Genomic DNA, 24,725 nt, shown 5'->3' on the forward strand with positions numbered 1-24,725 from the left:
ATTTATACAGAGGTTGACCTCCCGAATACTCAAATACATTTTTACATTGGCCATATACAGTGTCAACCAAACAATGCTAGATTTGCATGATGAGAAGAGATTGCAATTTTTAAATTTTTACTATATACCAATTTGTTAGGAGAAATTAAAGAGAAGAGGATGATTTTAAAGAGAATCTAGTCAAACTAATATAAATACAAAGAGGATAATTGGAACTAAAAGTATACACTAATTGAGTCAAATTGAATTTAATTATGTTCAAATTTATTTATTTATTTGTCGATCTTATTTAAACTTACTTATTAAAACTCTTATGGAGTTTGGCTTTTTATTGAGCTCAATTAGTAATAATATTATTCTTATAAATTAGATTAAATATTTATGTAATAAATTAATTTAAAACTTATTTATTACGTATATATATTACCATAAATAAATTTTATAGCCTATAGTGGAACCTCACGTGCTTTACTTAGAGCAAAACAAAATCCTAAGAAACTTAAAACTTTGAACGAGCCTTGAAAAATGAAAAGGAATAACCCAAAAAGTTACCCGAACAATATACCTCTCCTCGCGCCGCACGATATCCCCTTGCGGCCTCAGTGGGGACCACGTCATCATGTGGCCACGGTCCCACGTGCCCTGGTTCTTCGCGTCGCGTTCCGGTGAGCTGCGGGACCATCAATTATGATTATCCACCGCAACTTACTGGACTCGGGTGGGTTGGGTCCTGGGGGCGCAACGAGACTCGTCGCCGTCGCTTCTTCGCACCGTCCACTTCCCTCGCCGCCTTCTCTGCGATCCCAAATGCGGTCGTCCCTCCGCCGCTTCTCCTTCGCGGTCGCATTGGTGCTTGCAGCGCTCAGCTTCTGCTCCGCGTCCACTGGTGGCTCCCCTTCCTCGCGCTATTTTGGTGAATCGGGCCGATGCCGATTTTTCTTGCGATTTCCCTTTTGTGGATGTGTGCGATTGCTTCCGTTGTCGTGGATTTACGTTTCCTGCCTTGCTTGTTCGTTCTTCTCTTGTGTGTCTGTGTGCGCGTGGTTCTTTTTTATGGTTCCTCGTTTTTGGAGCTAGCTGGTCATCAGTTTACTCGATTCTTTTTTGATGATCAAAATGGAGGCTTTCTGATAAAATCACTGTGGGGTTCTTTACATTTTATTAGCAAAGTTGACGTTCTTATGACCGAGTTGCTTTCTGTACTTCAGTCATTGTCTACTCTTTTGATAAAACAGATGGAATAACGTGGAGAACTAGAGAAAGCACTAAGTATTTTGGCCCCTTACTAATTTAACCACAGGAAATTACTACTTTCCGTTTCTGTAAATTAAGGGTTTGTCTTTAATCTTTGCTTACTCCCTACCCATGACCACTGGATCGTTAGCTTCCAAAGTTGTTCTTGCATTCTTGCCTGTCGCAGTGTTTCTGAGAAATAGTTCCTCATTATTATGCTTTGTCTTCTTCACTGCCTATCCCCTATAAAATGTCACAATTCCATGCCTTTGTTCTTTTATGCACAATTTTTTGGTCTGAGCTGAATGAATTTAATGCTTTCCGTACCTTTTTATTTATGTGACAACGTCTCCTTTTAATTGTAAAATTATGCAGAGAGAAACGGAGGCAACAAAGAATACTAGAGAAGAGGAAAGAAATAAAGGGAAATAATTGTCTTAATTAATTTGCCAAAAGAATACATTATTTATAGGCATCATTTTGTTGGGTCAATAATATTAATTCCTGATTAATAGAAATTTACATATTCTAAGAATTGACTTATTTTAGGAATATTAATTTAAGGCGACAAGCGATCTTGAACAATTCTCTTTTACCACTAACAAATCCAACAAACGAAGGTGTCAGACATTGAGAGTTTGATTCCAGCCTATTGAAACACTATCTAGATAATGACTTAATGAAAATGTCAGCTAGTTGATTCAACATGGAGACTAGATATGTAAATATATCAAACGTTAGTGAGCAAGTTTGGTATTGGACTTGGCAAGAGCTTGTTTATGTTCATTCAATATATACAAGGTATGAATAAGCTTGAATAACTCATAAAACTAAATGAGTAAGTTTGAATACATATGTGTTGTTAATGTTCATGAAAAAAGATAGATTGTGAACTGTTCATGAACAATATTCATAAACAATGTCCACAAACAAAGTTTGTGAACCATGTTAATCAATAAAACTCTTATCAAAATTATAAATAAATAAAAACACTCTCATAATGAATAAATTAGATTGGAATATCAAGCTTACTGACCAACTAAATAAGTTTAAAAATATAAAAGTTCCATACAATCAAACAACTTCGAATTGAGAGTTCGATAACATCTAAATGACTAATCTTAAACCAAGTTCAAACTCATAGAAAAGAAATCAAGCCAAACTTGAACACTCTTTTCAATGGCTTGATTCATTTTAAGCTTGGGTTGGCTTGGCTCGATTACCTTATAAAAAAAGCTTGAATAACATAAAGTTTGTCTCAACTTGGTTCACTTGCAACCCTAATGGAGACATAGGAGACTGACAGTTGTTGAGTCTCTATATGTTCTCGGACAAAGTGAAAACAAATCTATATGTTTTGTGTGAATATAAAAAATTAATTTGCTACAAAATATATTGCCTCAATATTGTCACGCAAAATTTTTAAGTGCAATATTTATGGGAAGACGTAGTTTTGAAAGAAGAAATTGAAGCTAAATGATTTTAGACATTGCATTAGCTATAACTTTGTATTCAATCTCGATGCTTGAGTGAGATAGAGTAGGTTATTTTTTTAGAATTCCACAAAATATGGTTTTGTTCATAAAATGTTGCATACCACTAGTAGAGCTTTTAACTTGAGGAGAGACAACTTAATTTGTATCATTGTAAGCATGCAACTCTTTCGATGACTGGCAATACAAAAATCATTTAAAATAGTGCCTTTGAGGTAGTGAAGAATCCTTTTCACATCTTCTTGATTTGTTTAATGGAAGCATACATAAATTGACAAACACGGTGTATAAGTCGTGTGATGTTATCATTTAATTTGGTAGATCTAGGGATTAGCCATGGTAGGAGATAAGAGAGGATGAAAGTATATAGTTTTCACTTATAGCAATTAGTTTAGAGATAGGATGTGCACCATCCATTTTAACTTGGTGGAGAAGCCCAACAATGTATTTGCTTTGGGAGAGGAAATACTTTTAGTATGCGGAAGATGCTCAATATTAAGAAAAAAAAATGAGGATTGTCCATATCTTGAGTAGGAAATTCCTAATTAAGGAGTTCTGATACCTTCTTGATCACTGTCAATTATTAGAATAAAAAAATATTATAGATCTACCATTGCATTTGTAGAATAGAAACTAGTCAAATCCTCTAAGAATATAGATAATCAGGCAAACAATAAAATCATGCACAAGGGACTTGCTGAAGATCATATATGAGTTTCTTGAGTTGACAAACATGTGGTGGAAGTTGTAGACAAATGAACACAGGTGGCTGCCCCATAAATATGATTTCCTCAAGATAATCTAAAAGAAGGCAACTGCCCAATTGCCATAACGACCAATTAAAACTGATAGCTATTGATAACAATAAATTGAGGTATGTAATTTTAATGAAAATGTGTCATTTAAGTAAATATATGGCTCTTGATTGAATCCTTTATCCACAAGTCAAGCTTTGTAACATTCAAGAGAGCTATTGACTCGCTACTTGAGGCGAAAAACCATAGTGTGCTACAATATTCATGGAAGAAGTGGAGAACTAAGCTCGATGTTTCACTACAAAGGAGAGTATCAAATTCTACAATCATTGCAATATGCCAGTTTTGATCCTTGTATGCTTATGGAAGAGGGTATCACATGGCCATTGATGGACACTATGTATAGATCATGGTTTAAAATCTCGAGCCTATCGGAGTTTCAGTATATGATAGAACGATACGGTATCAGTATCGTATCGTACCATACCGATATGGTTTTGGTATTTTTTAACTATAAAATATATTAACTAAAAATAAAATATTTAACATAAATATTTTAAAAATAAAAAATATATAAAAAATAATTTTTTAATAAATAAATAAATAATTTCTTATATATTTTTAGAATTAAAATAAATAAAATATATAGTTAGATAATTTTATTAGGGTTTAATTAAGCCTCTTTAAATTATCCTTATTATAGTTAGAAGTTGATTAAGATATTTTAATTAAAACTCCTAGCTCGCTCATGTGACCCCTCTACGACCACGGGAGGCGATTCCTTTGCTGTATTTTTAAATATAAAATATGGGAAGCATCATCGTTAAAAACACTTATTGATGGTGATGAGTGAGTAGGATGAAAGGGTGATGGAATGGTGACTTTACATTATTTTAGGCTCTAGGACTAGAGAGCGGGTCATCTTCAATAAGTGAGGTTAGATCATCAGAAATGGAGCAAGATTGAGAATGTCATCTTCTTTTGTATCCTAGAGGGCCTTGCTATATTAGCAACTTGTGGGGATTTTGGTGTAATATTAGGTGGTTTTAGAAAAGGTATCATTATTCCCTAAAGAGGGAGCTAAGGTAGCTGTTGCAAAAGAGAATAAAGACTTGTTAAAAATAATATTTTGAGAAATATATATCCATCTAGTCAGTATATGCAAGCAACATTACCCATGATGCAAGTTAGTGTAATCAAGGGAAAATACAGGAGTCTAGTTTATGTTTAGAGTATGGGGTAACCAAGGATAATATTCATAACTAACAATTTGATGGAAAGTGTAGTTAGGAGATAGTTGGTTGATTATAATGTTTTTTCTAGGGAACATTTTTTGATAGTGTAATGGAGTTGGAAATCGATTTATGAGGTAACTATAGTGTTGACATTTTATCCCAAAATTTACAAAGGGATTGATGCATGATTAGAAAGAGCTAAGTTTTTATTATATGACAATGTTTTCTCTTTGCATAGTCATTTTGCTCAATAGTGTGAAGGTAAGAGACTTAGTGAGGAGGTAAGAGCTTAATATTCTCCTCCCCAATCATAACAAAGAGTGACTATTACGACCAAAGTAGTGTTCAATTTGGTTTTAAAAGCGACAAAATTTATCAAATAGATCATATTACTTTTTAATGGAAAAAGTCAATTGAATTGCTAAAGTGGTTAACAAGAGTGACATTCTCCAAACATTAGAATCGATAATTTCAATGGAGAATTTAAAACATGATTACATGGGGAAAAAAGGTAAATTATGATTCTTGGCCTCCATGTAGACCATACATGAATAAGATGAGGAGATAAATGAAGTGGATAGACTATATCAATGAATGATTGTATGAACAATATAAAAGAAAAGGATGATCGGGTAGAGCATGACAAATTGGTTTGTTTGTGCGTTAACCGGTAAGAGCTTTAATGGAAGAACATTGAAGATAATATTGAGCATTTTTATCTCTCCATGGAGTAAAATAATGGTTGTTTCTCAAGGTGATGATTAGGTGAAATTCAGAAAAAATATTCTTATCAAGATTGCTTACTCGCAACTTATCCAATCCATGGTAGGACATTGCTTTTGCAAGGATGTATTCTGGCGTATATGATGAGATACACTAGTATCAAGATATCTTCTTGTAGTAAAAGATTTTAGTGGTAGGAAGAGTAGAGTGGTTATGGATGAGAATGCCTAGGTAGATTTGTAGAGCAGTTTGTTGCCTCTACGATACAAGACCACCAACAAAGCTCGAGTCATATCTCTCAAGACTTTGAAGACCAATTTGTTCAATAGTGAGACAAATTTGACATCTTCTATGAATATGTACACCGCTACAAAATTTGAGTCGCATCTATTGGGACAATGAAGACAAATATATCCAATGGTGAGGTAGATTTGACATCGTCCTGACGGTGTCGTTGACCACCTCGATAACACAGAAAAAGACAAAGACAGGATTGTTTCAAAATAGAAGACATTTCCTTTTTTTTACAAAAAAGGAAAAAAATAAATTGAAGATAGTAAACATCTTTTTTTGCCGTTTTATGTGGTGCTCACCATTGTAATCGCAAAGAGGATTAAGGCATCGATGGTTGAGGTAAACTTGAGTGAAGCAAACATAAAAGAGCCTGAAAGTTTAACAGAGACAAGGGGCTGCTAGAGGAAATAAAGATGTAGTTGAATTGCAAACTTAAGGGATGGCTAAGCGAAACAACAACTGTGCAAGTACTAGAGATTTGAAAGATAGAGGCGTTGTAGGAGTTGTGAATAGAAAAGAGACAAAGGAAAGAGAAATAGATAAAATAGAAAAGAAAAAAATAGATGGATTAATTACTTTAATGATAGAGGAAAATAGAGCAACAAGGAGAGAAAAATAAAGGAGTTAGTGTGTGTGGGACAACGAGGAGAGAAGATGAAAACAAAGAAAACAATAAATTATGGCGGTGTGGTATTCAAGATGAATAGGGGAAAAAGTGAGATTTGGGTAGGAAAGAAAAAAAACTTAGATTGGGACTTGAGAAGGTCGATGGAGAAGATGTGGTTGCTAATGGGGGAGAGAAGATTGTTGTCGACTGTCACTACAAAGTTCTCATTGTTGTAGGGAGCTCCCGATAGGTTCAAGAATCAAGAGGATAGTGCTCGTTATCATTTTGTAGGAAGGCATTGTTGGATGGAAGGGTCGCATGATGTAGAAGTTGCATATGATATAACCCTAGTATGGTGGAGAGGAAAAAAGTTATGGCTCTCATTCCATGTAAAATTAAGAGGAATAGAGGTAACAAGGAAAAATAGAGAAGTGAAAAGAAATAAAGTGATAAATAATTATCTTAATTAATTTGCCAAAAGGTATTTATAGACATATTATATTGCCTTGTCAACAATATTGCTCTTAAACATAAATTTATCTATTTTAATAATTGTTTTATTTTAGGATAATAATTTAAGTTGATGAAGTAATCTTAAATAATTCTCTTTTATTAATGATATTCCTATATGGATTCTGTAGGACCGGTGGGCGTGCTAGAGAGGGGGAGGGGGTGAATGACGCTCTTGTCATTCATTTGTTCGTTCTATTAAAAACTTGCAGCGGATATTAGAATCACAAGCAAACGGATTTACTTGGTTCCTAATCTCCAGGGTTAGTGCGTCCAAGGCATATGCATGGGAAGGTGCCCGTCTATTAATAGTCTCCCTTTCGGAACTTTTTCGGAGACAGAAAAATCCGTCTTACAGTCCAAAATATATAAATGAAAGTACAAAATGTAAGACTAAAGTGAAATAACCAAACGTTCATGTTGGTCGATCCGGAAGTTCTGAGCGCAACGCACCCTTCCTGGCATTTCTACGATTGCACGAGCAGGATCCGTTCGCATTCACCAGCATCACAGGATGGAGAGTATGAAGAATTAGAGTTACTCCTTGTGGTGCATATTGAGGCCCTTATAGGCGCCTGGATTTTATCTGGGCGCCTAGAGCCGATCCGATCTCTTCGGTCTTTATCGGAGCCAATTCTTCTTGATTCGGGCGCTTGGACCGTCCAAGGGCGTTTGGACCGTCCAGGGGTGCTTGGACCGTCTAAGGGCACTTGGACTGTCCAGGAGTGCTTAGGGCGTCTAGAATAACATTCGGACGTCCGGATCTAGTCAACTCAGGTTTGACCCCGAGCTTGATTCGACTGTTTCTGTTTGCTCGTCTTATGCTTCTTCAGTCTTGCTTTCACCTCCTGGTTCCTGTAAAACAAGCATACAAACACGCAAACAACCTAAGCCTACCTTATAGTCTGTGTGACCTGAGCCTTACCCTGTAGGTCTAACCTACTAGACTTACCCATCCCTAACTTCCTATTAGGACTAGTCACTTCCATAGGTAGACTTCCCACCTATTAAACATCCGATCACTCTTGACCTATTTGGATGTTCCTTTACCTAACCTCCAGTTAGGACTAGTTACTTCCATAGGTAGACTTCTCATCTGCCAAACATCTAGTCACCCTTGACCTGTTTAGATTTTTCCTTGCCTAACATCCAGTTAGGACTTCCTTGTCCAGTTTCACTCATTAGGATTTCCTGCTCAGCTTCACTCACCAAGTCTTCTTTGCCCGTCCTCCAACCAGGACTTCCTCTGTCTAGCCTTCAGCTAGGACTTCTCCTGCCTAGCCTCCAACTAGGACTTCACCTTGCCTGGTCTAACAGACTAGGACTTCCTTGGCCTATCCAACTGACTAGGACTTTTCATTAGTCTTCTGGTCAAACTGACCTAACTAGACTTCACTCTTATCCAAATATTAGGTCATGTTTGGATCCATCCTTGGTCAAACTGACCAGACTTAGGTATATTGTCAAACATCAAAACTCTAGGGACACACCAGTGCTTCTTGCACCAACAGATTCTTCTTAACTAATTTTATGGAGAAATTGTTGGATTGACAATATGCTTCTATATTTTGGAAGCCTGTATTAATCCTACTTGTCACTAGGCAAAAAAAGCACAAACATTGTTTCGCTATGAAAACATTGTGATTTCCCCACATATAAAACTTTTCTGTTATAAAGATCATTATGTTATTGTCATATATATTTTTTATGCTTTTAATTTATGTTTACATGGACATATTTTAGATTTTAAATATATTGTACAGGTTTCTAATATCATTTGGTCTTGATCCATAAAGTCCTCTTTTTATTCTCATGACTAGTGATATGGATTGATATGTATACCCACCCAATCTAGAGACTTAAACAGGCACCAAGTCTTCAAACTTGACAAATGTAAAGGAATACGTAATTACCCTACCATTTGCCAAAATACATAACAATTGCTGAACTGAAACTCAACTGGAGACCCACTTAGGTGTACCTTCATCCTTTGGTAAAGAGGAGCAAGTCAGCTTCATTCACCTTGCAGTTGAAGTTTTACGTCATCCAAATACATCTTTGAAAACCTATAATATGGCAAGCAGACAAAACAAATAGATTTCCCAGCATCTTTATTTAAGTCCCGATTGATGTGAGGTTTTGTTGGAAGTTCCTTTGATAATGAAACAGCAATGTCTATCATAAAGCCTAACTTAGGAAACAAAAGTAATGAGTAAATGGCTACGTATAGAGATCCTCAAACTATGCTCTGAATAGTCGGTTTATTTCATTACAATTATGTGTAAATGAATATCATTTTACTCTTCTAGTTTTCTTAATGGTTCTGTACACTTTCTTGGTTGATTCATAAACCGAAACAAAATTGGATAAGAAAGCTTGAGAGAAGTTTTTGACATTATTGGGGATGTAGCCAACTTGAAAAACACAGCATTTTCTATCAATTGTGTTTTTCAATAAATCTTGGTTTCATGTGTTCTTCATCCTGTAAAAGAATTGATATGGATAGTCTCCTTTATAGTTTTTTCTGCATTGGTACTCTATCCCCTTAGCAGTATTCTTGTTTCTGATAACAACCATACTCATGTAGGTTGTCCGTTGGATATGAGTTGGTGGAATTTATCTGCAGCAAATTCTGTATGTTCAAATCAAAATGAACGAGCTAAATGTTGCCGCTATATCAATGCCTTTATTGCAGTTTCTGTTGCTCATTATGCAAATGCAACAGGAATGTTGGGAGTTCCATCAGAATTATCTGATGTTTGTTACAGTTCTATCAATGAAACCTTGATATCAAGTGGAATCCCCTCCAATGCAATAATGCTTTGTGGATTGGGGCTTAAAATTCGTGTCTCCTATCAATGTGCAGGAAGAGGAACCATCTCAGATATGCGGCAGTCCCCAGATTTTGATGAATTTAATAAAAATTGCAAGCTTGCATTGTCACTGGATAATAGTTGTAGGATGTGTTTAACCTCTGGCTTATCATATCTTCGACACCTTGTGGGAGAACAAGATAATGTTACCTTGCATACATGCCATGATGCAGCTTTTGTTGCAATTGCAAACCAAGGGGACAACTCATCAGTTATTGATCTCGCAAGTTGTTTTTTTAGTGTCAACGTGCTGAGCATTTATCAAGGTGTGCTTTATTTAGTTATTTGTTTCCTATTTTTTACCCTGATATTTAATACAAGAAGGGAATGATATGTTTTAGTAGTGGATTTGTTTTATGTTTCAAACTACATAAAACATGGATGAAACACTTTTTAGCTCATTTTGTTTATGGAGGAAACTAGCATTTGAATAATTGCAATCAAAATTCTCCAAAGTTTTGCATGAAAGAGTAGCTTTTTTAATTCAATGGTTAAGAGTATTAGAGGTATTAGGTATTAGTGTAGTGGGTTTAATTCCACATTGGTACCTCTAGGTTGTCGGTGTTGCCTCTCCCTTGATTTGTCTATTCCCCTCGTTTCATATTCTTCCTATATTTCCACTACCTTTTGTAATTCATGCCTTTCTTTGCCTTACAAAGCTAACAACAGTGTGGACTAGTTGGTGATTAGGCATTGCAAATTAGGTCACTCACTATCTAGTGATTTGCATGCTCCTCAGTGAATCTTATCTGTTGATGGTTGTGACATGTTAAAGATCTCAAACTCCCACATCAGATCATCAGTTGTCAAAGCGTGCTTGTTTACATCACTGTCTAAATTGCTCATATATAAAGGAGCAACATCTATTGTTAACTTGCTAATGCTTAGAAATCATGCATAGGAATGATTGCCACTTGTATGATATCTTTTGAGATATACTAAAGCACTTAGTGATGGGAAAGTCTTGAAAAACCGTTCCGGTTGATTCTTGCAGAACAAAAATTTTCCCAGAAACGATCTCAAGTTGCCCTCATAGTCGATCAAACGAAGTTTGATCGACGCATTTAAATCATTGGGCTCTTGTGTTTGGTTTACAGGATCCAATATGAAAAACATAATTTAATCAATGCGGAAACATTAAATTATACCTTTTCTTCGGACTGTTATGAAGGATGTAGATGACCCCTCGATCTTCTGCTGTATCCCTCTCCTCTTCTCGAACGTTGTGTGGGCAACGATCCTTCGAGAATTTCTCCACCAAAATTCTCCACTCCGATGGCTAGCAAACTTTCCTTCCTTCTCTTCTTCTTTGGGTGTTAACCCTAGGAGAAAAGGGAAGAGGAAGAGGTGTGGCAGCCGACCAAAGAGGTTCCGGCCACCAAAGCTTGGGGATTTCGTGTGTCTCAAACCCTTTGCAAGCCTCCTCTTTTATAGCCTAGCCATCCCATAAATATGGTATAATTTGAGCCATAAACATGGTATGATTGAATCATAAACATGCTATGATTTAAATCAATCAGATCGGAGATTTTGGCAAGATTTCAGAAGTTACCAATTCGAACCCAACTTCTTAATCGATCAAGGAATCGATTAAGAGTCGTAACTTTTTCTCATTAAGCCTGGTAATCGATCAGGTGATCGATTACCAAGGTGTGTAATCGATCAGTTGATCGATTACACTGCTTAATGGTTACGAAGCTTGTAATCGATCAGGTGATCGATTACCAAGCTGTGTAATCGATCAGTTGATCGATTACACTGCTTTGTATGAGTTCAAATGCCTAGTTTTTTCACGAATTCTTCCAAGGCGGTTTTGAGGATTTCCAGAGGCTACAGTAGGGACCTAGAGGAGGAATTGGTTTTGATCTCCCGATGGGCTTAAGCTTCCCTTGTTCCTCCTGAACACACAGCTTAAGTCCATCAATGATAACTCATTCCACTAGAGAGTTATCATCGCACTACCGCACCAATCCCATATTACAATATGAGCTCCTTCTCACTATAAGTACATTAATCTCCCTGTGTTTAAGATATCATATGTCCGTCAATTAATTGAGTTACTGACAACTCGAATTTAATCAACTTCTAGTCCAAGAGTAGTACCACTCAACCTTATTATCATGCGGACAAGGTCCACCTGCAGGGTTTATATGATAATCCTTATGAGCTCCTCAAGGGGACATCATCAGCCTAGTTTATAGGACACAGTTTCCTTCTATAATCAACAACACACCCTGTACATAATACTACTTCCTAACTCATCGAGCCTTTTGATCTATTGTTCTAAATCTCACCCTTTGATGAATCAAAGAAGTACATACTAAGTACATGTGTTTGTTATTATATCGGAATTAAGAGCATGTACATCTATAGTAACAGAGGTTTAGTTCGATTATATAGTCAGTATAAATCGAACAATCCTCAGATGGTCCTGCTCAATACACACTTAGTGTACTAGTGTAATTCTATAGTCAAGACAGACTAAGACCAAATCACACTACAACCACTCCAATGGTTTGTCCAATCCATCTTGGTTGTGAACACTGTTTATAATCTATAAGGAACTGATAACATGGTCTTCTGTGTGGGACTCCGCACACCATGTTTATCTACAATATAAATTAAATGGACACTTGCATAAAAACTAAATGCAAACATTGACCAAATGTGATTCTTATTTCAGAATATTTATTTATATAGCTAGGATTCTAGTATACATCTCAACACTTAGTGGGTGGTGGATATTATTCTTTGTAGTACTAAACAATCTAAACGCATTTCCATGTAACATTGTTTTAAATGCCAATTGGTATTGGCTTGCACATTTGAATATATTGGTCCAGTTATTGATCAATATTGAGATTGTATCAACACAAGTAAATGTCATTTTGTCACCTATTTGATATTGGTCGAAATATAAAGGTTCTTTTCCCTTGACTTATCCTTTAATTCTGTCTGTCTAAGAGGAGATGAAACATCATAAAAGAGGGGAGCGAAAGATGAGAAGCACCAAGCAAACCACTAGTGGCAACAAAGACATGTTAAAGTTCGAGAAACCAAGAGTTATCCATATTGTGTTTCTTTGTGTCCATTTCAATTCCAATTCAGTGAATCTAAGTCCAATGTCCATCTACACAGTGATGGACTGAGATATAGTTATGATTGAGGAGAATCAATTTCAACAACAAATGTCATGGAAGCATTGTTTAATCTGTGTCTTGAAAAATATGGGACTGATCTCATTAGGATCCTATAAGAATCAATGTTCTCATTTGATGCACTACAAACATTTTGGTATTAAGTCCATTGTCATTAGTTGAGATACTTATTGTATTTTGTTTTATTTATTCCACTTTGTAATTGATATAGAGTTACATTGCAAATAGGCTAAGTAGAAGAAGATTATAGAATTAAACTCAATGAGTTGATCTCAGCATGTTTTGAAGTGTGCCTAGTATGGACACGACACCTTTTGCAGGCTGAGTGTTGGCAGAGCACGGCACTCAAATTGTGTTGTTCCTATCAGAGATAAAAATTTTGGCATAGAATGATAATGTGTTTACTTTGCTGTGAAGTTCAAACTCCAAATATCCATTAGTGTGTTTCAGCATCTGATTTCTTGCTTAATAATTCCAGAGAGGAGATTGTTGTCCTCTAGGTTCTGCAAATATTAAAGTGCAGATTAATGGGTAATATCAATATCCATTGATCAATGCACTTGATATTTGATAACTTGGCCTAATAAAGTATGATGGACTGTCCCCGTAGGTTATAACACAGGAAAAAAATCTGTCTACAGCATTTTTTTTTATTAAGGATACATTTTATCGGTTTCTATTTGCCTTGAGTAAATGTAGTCATTTGCTACTATACTACCAATGCATCAAAGAAATAAGTAAATGGTAATACAATTGATAAAATGATTGGTTTCAATTTTCTAGCTTGATCATCATAAAGTCACTCCAATATCATTTGGGTCAATTGTTGTTTGCTTGAGGATTTCATTTAGTTTATATAATCCTTCAGTGGTTCTGATTTTCACATTGTACTTTCATGCTCAATTTTTGTGATTGAGAAATTGTTGTTTGTCCTATTGTATTAATAATTTTGAAATTTTTGTGGCTTATCAAACAACTGATAAAGTTGTTACCATTCTTTTGCTTGACCATTGTTTCTGTTCTATGATATATGTGATGGATGTTTCTTCTCCAACACGACAGTTTGTTACACTGTGTGTTACTTGTTACATAGGAAGGGCTTTGATTTACATGAATTGGCTATTAGCAGCAAGTATCCTCTAGGCTTGCTTCTATGCTTCTAAAGCCTTTCAGTTGTTATGTTTGACTATATTCTCTTATACTGCTATGTTTCCCTTTTTGTTACTGAACAAGTTGTAATCTAGTTCATGTTGCTTCATACCTAACTAGACTTCTCTGTGTTTTGTTTTTCTAGCCTTAGTTATGGTTATTTATGAACTCAAATGTTGCCGCAGTGAATTCTTCAGAGTCATCATTTTTGTATGTTGCCCCAGCATCTTCACCAGCTTCATCCCCAATTCCTGCTCATGACCTTTTTGTTACACCATTTAAAGAACATCACCACGCATACCAGCTCACTTTAATTCCAGGAATTGGTATTATAATTACTGGAGTGGCAGTTTTGTTACTCCTTATCCTTATAATACTTATTCAAAGGAAAAATAGACAGTTAAAAGGTTCCAACAGTCCAGAACAAAGCACATTCTATGCCTCCTCTTCTCAACATGTCTGGAAGAACAGGAAAGGTACATTAATTTCATGTCCTACTGTGCATAATTTGGCAATCATATTATGTCACTATTGGAAATGCATCCACTAGACAAGGTCTGATCTTAACATATTGAGGAAGTAGATTACATTATCTGAGCATATCTAGTTTGCTTAAAAAGGGTTAAATGGCTATTATTATGAAATTGTAAATCAGTTCAAAATTCTGTCATTTTTTTCTTTGTTACACCACTTATGATAATGATGTTCTTACCTTTAACTTCTAAATTTTCATGAATGCTGAGTGTGATAATTACTTTTGGTTTTTTGAGTTGAAAGAAATAGTTCTTAACTCAAATATTGCTGATTGTACATGTTGTTGAATCTTTTGTGACTTCAAATTCATTATGTATAATTTCCTTCCGATACATTTACTTTGGATGATCCACATGGGAAATTTCCTTCCTCATGTTTTCTCAGACGAGGGAAAGTTTATAAATATGTCTTCGATTAGTGGGAAAATACCTATCAGTCATGTTTTGGTAGATAAGTATTGACAGGATTTGCAACCAATCACTTTTCGATCTGCAAATTTCAGCTTTTTTCCTTCTCCTCCCTTTTCTGCTCAATTTGGGTGGTAAATTTTCAAAAATAAAGTCATCCTCTACTTTTCCTTCCAAGTGAACATAGAAAGTATATTTTCTTCCACTTTTACTTTTCCATCCCTTTCCTCCCTTTTTTTTTTGTCTCAAAGTTATCAAACCCTCAAGGATAAGACAATCTTACGTGAACCTTTTACAGGCACGCCACCCATATTCTGTAGGTACAGTTACAAAGAAATAAAGAAGGCAACTGGAAATTTTAGTACAATTATAGGACAAGATGGATTTGGAATGCTGTACAAGGCACAATTTGATGATGGATTCCCTGCAGCTGTGAAACTGAATAATAATCTCTCAGAACTAAGTGAGCAAGAGTTTTCTCAAGAAATGGAATTCCTTGGCAGATTGCATCACCGTCATATTTTGACACTTAAAGGGATTTGTTATTCTAGGCAGGAGAGGTAATTGTATCATTGTGCAATAATAAAGTGACAACTGCTATGTAGGCATATTTACTTCAGTTTCTTTTTCTTTTAGGTTCATGGTTTATGAATTTATGGAAAATGGAAGCCTAAAACATCAACTTCATTGTAAGCTCTATTATACCTCAATTTTGATTCTTACTTTAGTCTCATGTGTTTAATTTTTGGTAATTTCTTCTTTTTATCTGCAGCTTCATCTGGGAGAACTCAATTAGCATGGAAAACTAGAGTTCAAATTGCTGTCGATGTTGCCAATGCTCTGGTAAACTTGAGAATGGACTTGCTATTATAATTCAGTATCAAATGCATCAAAGTTGTTGTCTTTATCTTGGAATGCCTATGATAGTAAACATCATGTTATTCTAATTAAATTAAAAAAATCTTTGAACAGAGAAGTAATTATGCTATTCTCTAATTAATTTTAACATCTCATCCCAAATGGGTAAATCATTCTCGATACCGTTCATCCATCTTCAGTTTGTAAGCGATCAATTCATACATCAAGTGTTTAGCTGCATGTCTACCATTTAGGTTCCATCTAGGTTCAGTTATCCTATAACTTTTCAAGGATATTGCTTTGCACATTGCTAGATCAATTTATCTTGTTCTTCTGCTGAACATCCCACTAAACCCATTTTTTTGTTTAACAAAGTAACTCCATTAGGTATTAAAAATGTGATGAGTTCACTGAAAATATATGATTCATTTAATTCTCTGTCCAAAAAAATTGTTCATTTTATTCTAGCTTTTAACAAGTGGGTTCCAAGTGTTGATATTAGAAGTTCTATTTGTATCTTCGGCATCAAATGTTTCAGAATAATTAAAATAATCATTGCTGATATGTGACATGACAATGAGCAAGAAGATGTCTTCTGTACGTTATGAGTGTGGTTCTCACAATTTAACACATCCAAAATGAACGAAGGTCATTTTGAAGCAACTTAGGGCCTTGTGGAAGAGTTCAGCACTCTGCTTGCTTTTGGAAAAGAAACAAGGACTTGCATGGTTGACAACATGCTGCCAAGATATTATGGAACTGTTCTTGAATATGGCAAGACAACATTGCTATTCGTTTAGGATTCAGATAATATGTTTCCACCCATTCATTATTATTTGCTATATCTTCTCACATGGTTATTTTAGTTGGGTCTTGGCTAATCGAGTAACAACTGCACCAGACATCATAAATTGCAACATGAGTTCATCTATCTGGGTTTTTCATATGTGCCTATGATGTTATATTATCTAACTTGGCGCTACCAATAAGGAAGATCAGTAGCTAAGTGGGTTGAATTTAAGATTGTAAGCTCCCAATCAAACTAATTAGTGAGACATTGTTTATCAAGATAGTCTTTGTTCAAATGAGTACTATCTATCAAGGTTTAAAATATTGAGTCGTGTCAAGGTTTCGGTCCCAAATCAGAACGATACAGTTTCAGTACCGTATCATACTATGTCGATATAATTTCGATATTTTTAAAATATAAAATATATTAACTAAAATAAAATTTTAATCTAAATATTAAAAAATAAAAAATAAAATATTTTTAAAAAAATAATAGGATAATTTTACGATGCTTTAATTAAGCCTATTTAAATTATTCTCAACTATAACTAAGAGTTGATTATTAAAACCTAAGTTAAGAAGAAAAAAAAATTGACTGCCACTCGTGACTGGGGGTGCGCAGCCTGCACGACACCTCCGGAGGCGTCGTCGGGCCTAGGTGACGCCTTCGGAGGCATCGCTAAGCCCGGGCGACGCCTCTAGATAGTATCCCGGCCGGAACGCCTGTGCCGATCCGTTGGCAGAATATAATTTTTTATCGGTATCGCGCGATACGGCTCGAGATTTCAATTCTTGCTCGATACGGCTCGAGATTTCAATTCTTGCTACCTACTCATCATTAACAAACAATTATTTGATCTTGGATCAGCTGGAATACCCTTCAATGGATCATGAGTATTTGTACACTTTTGTTGAACTTTTAATACGGCATACAATTATACCACTCCCAATCTTGAGTAGATCATGTGATTATTCTCTCTCAATAGAACAAATCCCACATGTATAATATAGAATAATTATATTTAGTAATAACTTTCTTAAGTTGTTTCTACATAATATTGACTCAAGTGAATATGAGATTGATATATTTCTTATTTTGAGGTAAATAAGGCAACAATAACAAGTAAGCCTTATCCTACTAGGTGGAGTCGACTATATGGATAAATAAGGCAAATGAAAAAAAACCAAGTCTGACCATGCAAATGGGAAAAAAAATCATAGAAGTGAGGCTTCAAAATTTGGTTTGCAACTTGGGATCATCTGATCCATGCTGAGATGTATTGCATGTCAATATAGGTTGGCATTGATAGCTTGACCAAAACCATATCAATACTAGAATTTCAGTTATAAGGATTTTTCCCAGTAGTTGTCCAACTGCATATCCAGTTATATCAAAGGACATTTTATCTCATTTATCATTTAAAACAAAGTCATCTTACATTTTCTTTATCCTTCTTTGCTCCAGTAGCTGGAAGTAATTCTTCATGTTTCTAATAATTCCATTTATGGGTAGATCTAAGATTCATTATACTGACAATGCAGGAGTACCTTCATTTTTATTGTGATACCCCTATTTGTCATGGGGACCTAAGGCCAAGCAATGTCCTTTTGGATAAGAACTTCTTAGCAAAGGTTCTTATTGTGCTCAAATGTGAATTTATCAATGCTTGCATTTGTTCTAAGAATTTATAATTAGTGACCTTTATATAGGTTGCATATTTTGGTTTGGAACATTCTACAAGAAATGCTAAAAGATTCTTAGATCATAATGAGAATGCCTTGGGAGCTTCAGGTTAGTTTCTTTTAAAAATGACACTTGTTCTAGTATTATACTGATTTTTTGTTAGCATTTCCTTGAGCTAGTATTTGCACATCCGTAGGAAAAGTATTGTCATTTCATGGCATGGGCTTTGTGGCATTTATGCTTAGTGCCCATTGCCACATTGAGTAAAGCAAAGGCAAATTCCTATACAAATTTTACTCGCCTAATTTGATTAATATTGAAAACAATAGTTTGCTCTGCTATCCTGAAATTCCTCATGTCGGCTTGATAGGTATTTTAATCACTAGTTGAAACTGTGGGAAATTGCCATTTGATGTGTTTGGTCAGTTTATTCTGTATAAATAATTTATACTTTATGATTGTTATTGATTGGTGTTTCAAAATTTTAATACTTGGACACTTCATATATCCTCATTGTACCCATGTTGGACACTGACACTCTAAGCTGACACCTGGCATTCTTTGATTACATTTAGAAGTTTTGAGAAATACGCGTGTCACACACTTGATCCACATCCATGTCGGATATACTCGAGTCCAAGTAATATAGTGGCAAAGTATACTGGGAATCTTTTTAAGGATCAACACATTGCAAGTACATACTTCTTTAAGTTCAACATCCAGAAAATAAGATTATGGAGTAAGCTAAATAAATGATGGATAAAAATTGCAATTTTCCTTTTTGACTTGTCAGATCTATTTAGCTGATATAAACACAACAAATTAATTATGAAAATTGATTGTGAAAACATTTTGTTACTTGGTTTTGACCAATCTTTCTTGAGCGAGGTTATAACTTGCTAATAGAAATTTCACTATATGACACCTTTAACTTAAATTTCATTGTTGAGTAGCTTAGCTCATTTTCAAAACATGAACTCATTGGTCAGTTAATCAGGTTAAGTGATTTCTATATGCAACTCAGCATGCCATGCTCAGGTTAGATTGACTGGATGGCCCAAAAATGTTCACTTCCCCTAGTCCTTTTAACTTGTCATCTTGTGAACTGAATTTTAACTGAAAATTAAGGGTATCAGTTGTATCTTGTGTTTGAAGATCACTTTACCACCACTTGTTGGGAATAACACTATCGATAAACCACCAACAGCATCAACCATAACAAACCAGATGCCTTGACCTACCACCTCAAATTGTCATCGTAGATCAATACCAGAGCTCTTAGAAGAGGAAGTTATGATGAAGTCATACATCTAAAATACTTTTCTCTTATAATATAGATAATGCACTAAAATCTGTCTGTTAATGAGAATAATCTCCTTCAACCCAAAAGATAACAAACAGAAACACATGAGAATAAATAGCGCAAATGTTTTATTGTGGTTCGACTTGAGCATACAACCACAGAGAAAATCCAAGCATGTATGAAATGGAACCCAAAAGATAACAAACAGAAACACACGAGAATAAATAGCACAAATGTTTTATTGTGGTTCGACATGAGCATACAACCACAGAGAAAATCCAAGCATGTATGAAATGGAACCCAAAAGATAACAAACAGAAACACACAAGAATAAATAGCACAAATGTTTTATTGTGGTTTGACTTGAGCCTACAACCACAGAGAAAATTCAAGCATGTATGAAATGGGAGATCATATTACAAATCAATCTCCTTATAATCTTTTCTGAACACTGAAGAAAGAAAATAAACAAACTCTCACCTTTCACACACTTAGGACCCCAAAGGCATTCTTCATGAAGAAAATTCTCTTCCCTCTAATCACTGATCTTCAATAATCATTGCCTGGGTACCAATATGTCATCATAGCTCACTGCCCGATGCATGAATCCCTAGGTTAAATAGGTTCTAAGTATTGTTTTCACCTTGAATTAAAGAGGGATTGGAACTCAAACAGCTTGACATTCAAAATTGGGGCATGATGCACTGCTGATTGGATGCATGTACCCCTCCATTGTATAAAAGGCCATGCTCTTTGTCTGCGTCTGGACTGCGGTAGCAGGCTATGCACAGGCCTAACTTGAGTTGAACCCAACATTAGTAGTCTATGTGAGCTTTAAGTCTAATCCAAGTAGTGATAGTAGTCTTACTATAGTAGCTCTATGTATTTTCTACATGAGAATGTAAACAGATACTCATGGAATAGAATGCCATAGTCCATGATAGTATAATCATCGAAGTGTAATTGATAGAAAGTGTAATAGCAATATTCAATAAATAAGCATAAAGATCCATAGTCACATGGCTTTGATCTCATGGTGAATGGATGTTTAAGTTATTATTCAGCTAAGCAGATATTATGATTCCTTTTTGACTATAGTATCTTATACCACTGGAGAATTTTATGGATTGTTGTGTAGGGTATCTGGATCCAGAGTATATGGTTTCCCAGAAAATGACTAACAAGAGTGATGTATACAGCTTTGGGGTACTGCTGCTAGAGCTTGTGTCTGGAAAGCAGGCATTTGATAACAGTAATCTTGTCCAGTGGTTTCAAGATCTAGCTGACAATGGACTAACTGAATTGGCTGATCCAGCAATTGCAGATACTGTCAATCTGGAGCAGCTCCATGTGGTTCTACAGATAGCAAATATATGTACTCAGAAGGAAAGCAGAGAACGGCCGTCAATCAAACAAGTTCTGAGGATGCTGTATGAGCAGTTGGATCCTTTATATATTGGCTTTGCAAAGGCTGTAGAAGATGAAGGATGTTATGGTGGTGGAAGATTATTCGTTGAGAAGCAGCCGGTGAATGAGATCATTGCCTTCACCGGAGATGCTAGATGTCTTCAATCTTCATCAAGCACTTCGAGATCCTACTGCAGTCGAAGCATATTGCTCGAATGCAATTCACCGCAGTCCCCACATGGTATTTAGTCCATCTATGACTTTTTCAGCCACATGAATTTTGTTTGTACCTCCATCTTTTGGCGTCCAAAGAATTACAAGTGATGGTTATGAATAGAGCATTTGGTCTGTTTTTTCTTTCAGTACTTGTGAATACCTTGATTATTTGCATGTCCTTGAGTTTTTTTATTCTACTGATTTGACAGCATTCTTCTAGTACATAATTCTCTTTGTTGCTTCTCTGATTTATTAGGAATGTCTTAGGTGTGTGTGATACATATATTTTTGCTCGGCAGTGGATTGAACCGTTGAGGGAAATACATCCGAATGCTTTGCCACTTGGGTTAACATGTCCCAATTTGATTCATTCATCCTTGTTGCATGGGTGCTTTCAGGTATTAATTTCCTGTAAATTTCAAATGAAGATGTTCTTTAAGCTGTAACAAATTTATGATGTGGCTAAATTTTCTATACGTTTATTTGTGGAGTAACATCCACCATCACTCAGACTCATCTTTCTTCTTTCAAGTGTGGATTTTGTGTGCAATCTCGAGTCCGGTTGTGATTGTCTGCCACCACTGTCTAACCAAAGACCTAGTTTTATCCAGGTTCATTCCTAGACTTTGAGTCCATTTCAACAAATCTATCCCATTTTACTCAACTTAATTTTTCTTGCAACTCATTGCTCGTTTGTTTTCAGCATCAATCACAACCGTGATTTTTGTAGTTAGCATTAAGAATGGTATCATTCTCCTAAGACCAAGAATTTTGAGAGTAAAGATCCATCTTTTTGGCCGAAAGAAAAACCTTCTTCTTTCAGGTATCGGCCTGAATCATCATGGTGAATGACAGTCTATAATGGTATAAAAGAGTATTATAAGAGGGTATGACAAAGTAGATAATGACAATAATAAAGGTCCACGAGGAAATGTGCGAAAGCAACTTGGAGGCTCAAACCCTACAATCAAGGTGCTTTAGGATTTTTATTCATGAATATTAACAAACTAAATTTATTAGTATTTAAATTTGTTTGTTTTATATATTTTTTTCATTATTAAATAAACATAAATAAATTTTATCGAATTGAATCCTAAATTTGCTGACAAACATCCAACTCATCTACGACAACTCTAGTAGCCTAGCAAATTGCCAATTGGGGTGGGGCATTCTCAGCCGTTTCTCAGGCAGTGGGTAATATGACATGTGGTTATAGAGATTATCCATTTCACATATTGGGTTGAAATAGAAATAATAGATTAGTTAGGAAGCTCACTTTCTAAATTTTGAACGAATTGCTAAAAGAGAAAACACTTTCATAACGCTTAAGTATGAAGTTCACGAATGCTAGAGAATGAAAGAGTTGAGACTTCCAATTCTGGTTTATAGGCATTGAATTTAGTGGAAGAAAATAGGGTAGTCTCATGTATGAAATTTTCATCAATGTAATATTTCAAAGAAGGGGTCAATTATACGTAATTTTATCCTACTTTAAAAGAGACTAATTTTAAAATTCGAAGTGATGCGGTAGTAATTTTTCTATTACGGCAAGGCTCCCTTCAATTTAGTAGAAGAAAAGAAAAAAACATTATACTTAAATTCTCTTGTTCATTAGATTAGATGTGCAATAATTTATTTATGTAAACTTTTTTTTTTAAGAAAAATAAATTATGTGTTTTTTTGTTTGATGTTTGTTTTTGTTTTTCTTTTTTTTTTTTGTTTAGCTTATGAAGGAAAAAATGTCTTCATCTTCTCCAAGCCTATCTATAAATCTAGGCAAGTCATGTGAGTCTAATGAAATCCAATACATTTTGGACTCAGGGGCATAGAGTATGGACGAGGTTTAAGAATTAGAGGCATGAAAGCTCGAGAAATTATGAAAGTGATTTGTAATCTTGAGCTATTGCTTTGGGCAAATATCATTTCATTTAACTAGATAGAGCTAGGTATTCTTCAAGCAAGTGTTGTTTTGAAGTTGTAGCTTGTGACTTACCTCTGTCTTGGGACATCATATAGACTTATGGGTGTGACAGTCAAGTGAAGAAGGGATCATCAACTAAATTCAATTGATTAAATAGTAATTCAATCAAATGGAGCAATTCAAGGTCAACTGAATGCAAGGATTTGATCAATAAAAGCATTTTGTTCAAGTAATAGATGCATAGATATATGACTTTTAATCAATTGGAGGCTTTAGCAATCGAGTGGAATAGAAATCTAATCGATTGTTAATATAGTTGTTGGCAACTCAATGGGAGTTATTCTAGTCAATAGTGAGCTAGTCTAGTTGACTAAAGGTAAACAAAATGTGTTTGTTGGAGCTTTTATTTTATAAACACATGGGGAGTTTAAAGCCAACAAATTTGCTCAAAAACATCTTTAATTCGCTTGTGAACAAATGTTCAAGATGCTTAAACTCTTTAAGGGCTTTTATTCAAAGTTGAAGGCATTAACTCAAGTCCTTGGTAATCCCTAGTCATTTAAGTTTTATGTTTCATTATCCATTTGGTTGATGCATTAGATGAGTCAATAGGTGGTGGATTAGGAGCAAGGAGCTATGAGTCATGCTAAATTGTTGTGGTTGCATTGTATTGTTAGAATACTGCTATGCATTAATGTGTATGAATTATGTATATATTTTTGGTCTTATTTAACATGCATTTATTGCATTACATGAACATATTTTATGTTAATTTCTAGCATTTGTATTCATTTGACTATTTTATTTCAGATGACTACGATTTGCACTTTTTATTGATAGGAAGTGGAGAATTTAGAATTGGAATAAATTTGGAGATGAAAAACCCAAGAAATTCATATTTCAATATAATCCATGGTCAAACCGTGCTACATTCCACGGTCGTAGACCACTCAAGAGGTAGAATTGACATCAAAGCATCGATTGAGATTTCCAGTAAGAAATATGGTAGTTCATGGTGCTAACTGTGTTCCGTTTGGATTGTCGACGAAGAGCCCTCCATCACCAAACACGATCCGACCGTATCCCCTAACACGGTCGTGTTAGGCTACATGACTAGGCCATGTCTCCCAACACGGTCGTGGAGCATGTGGCGATGCCTCCTCTATTTTAAAAAAATCCTATTAGCCACCTTCACCTTTTAGGAAATTATATTAGGGATTTCCTACTTTATAAAAAACTCTGTCAAAATTTTAAAACTATAAATAGAAATAAGGGGTGATAGTGTGACAAGGGATGCATCTAGTGATCGCCATTATCAAGGGAATCTCTCAATCTTGTGACAAGGGATCAAGGAGGAGGCCGCGTCGAAGACTTCAGAGGAACTACGACGTTAACGATCGGGTATTTCTAACCTTATGAAGTAAATTTCTTTATCATAGGATTAAGAAGTACCTCGATGTTGAATTGACAATTATGATTTCTATCTTTTATCTATGACATGTTAGATTCTTAATTCAATATAGTATGCTTCATGTATTTGCGTATTATTTGCATGATTAAAATTAATTAAGATAAT

At 35.2% G+C, this 24,725-nt stretch overlaps 1 protein-coding gene across 2 annotated transcripts; it reads left to right on the forward strand.

Annotated features, from left to right (window-relative positions):
* The first annotated feature begins 761 nt into the window (after positions 1-761).
* Positions 762-21,423, forward strand: LOC141829641 (putative receptor-like protein kinase At1g49730). 2 transcript variants are annotated; one of them, XM_074717163.1, is made up of 9 exons: positions 762-913; positions 9,438-9,989; positions 14,216-14,506; positions 15,270-15,531; positions 15,608-15,660; positions 15,744-15,814; positions 18,161-18,250; positions 18,329-18,410; positions 20,744-21,423. In XM_074717163.1, the coding sequence occupies exons 1-9, from the start codon at positions 808-810 to the stop codon at positions 21,259-21,261; spliced, it is 2,025 nt and encodes a 674-aa protein (XP_074573264.1). In that variant the 5' UTR covers positions 762-807; the 3' UTR covers positions 21,262-21,423. The 2 variants fall into 2 exon arrangements, with proteins under 2 accessions (XP_074573264.1, XP_074573265.1); XM_074717164.1 differs by having other exon boundaries at positions 763-886.
* Positions 21,424-24,725: the final 3,302 nt, after the last annotated feature.

This window comes from Curcuma longa, chromosome 5 (genome assembly GCF_044706935.1).
Source record: "Curcuma longa cultivar G26 ecotype Majalengka, Jawa Barat chromosome 5, ITB_CL_G26_1.1, whole genome shotgun sequence".
Lineage (NCBI taxonomy): Eukaryota > Viridiplantae > Streptophyta > Magnoliopsida > Zingiberales > Zingiberaceae > Curcuma > Curcuma longa.

Coding starts and splice junctions, on each gene's coding strand:
- LOC141829641 (XM_074717163.1), top strand. CDS start 808: ATGCGGTCGTCCCTCCGCCGCTTCTCCTTCGCGGTCGCATTGGTGCTT. Junction 9,990..14,215: donor CGTGCTGAGCATTTATCAAG/GTGTGCTTTATT, acceptor ATGTTGCCGCAG/TGAATTCTTCAGAGTCATCA. Junction 15,815..18,160: donor TCGATGTTGCCAATGCTCTG/GTAAACTTGAGA, acceptor CTGACAATGCAG/GAGTACCTTCATTTTTATTG.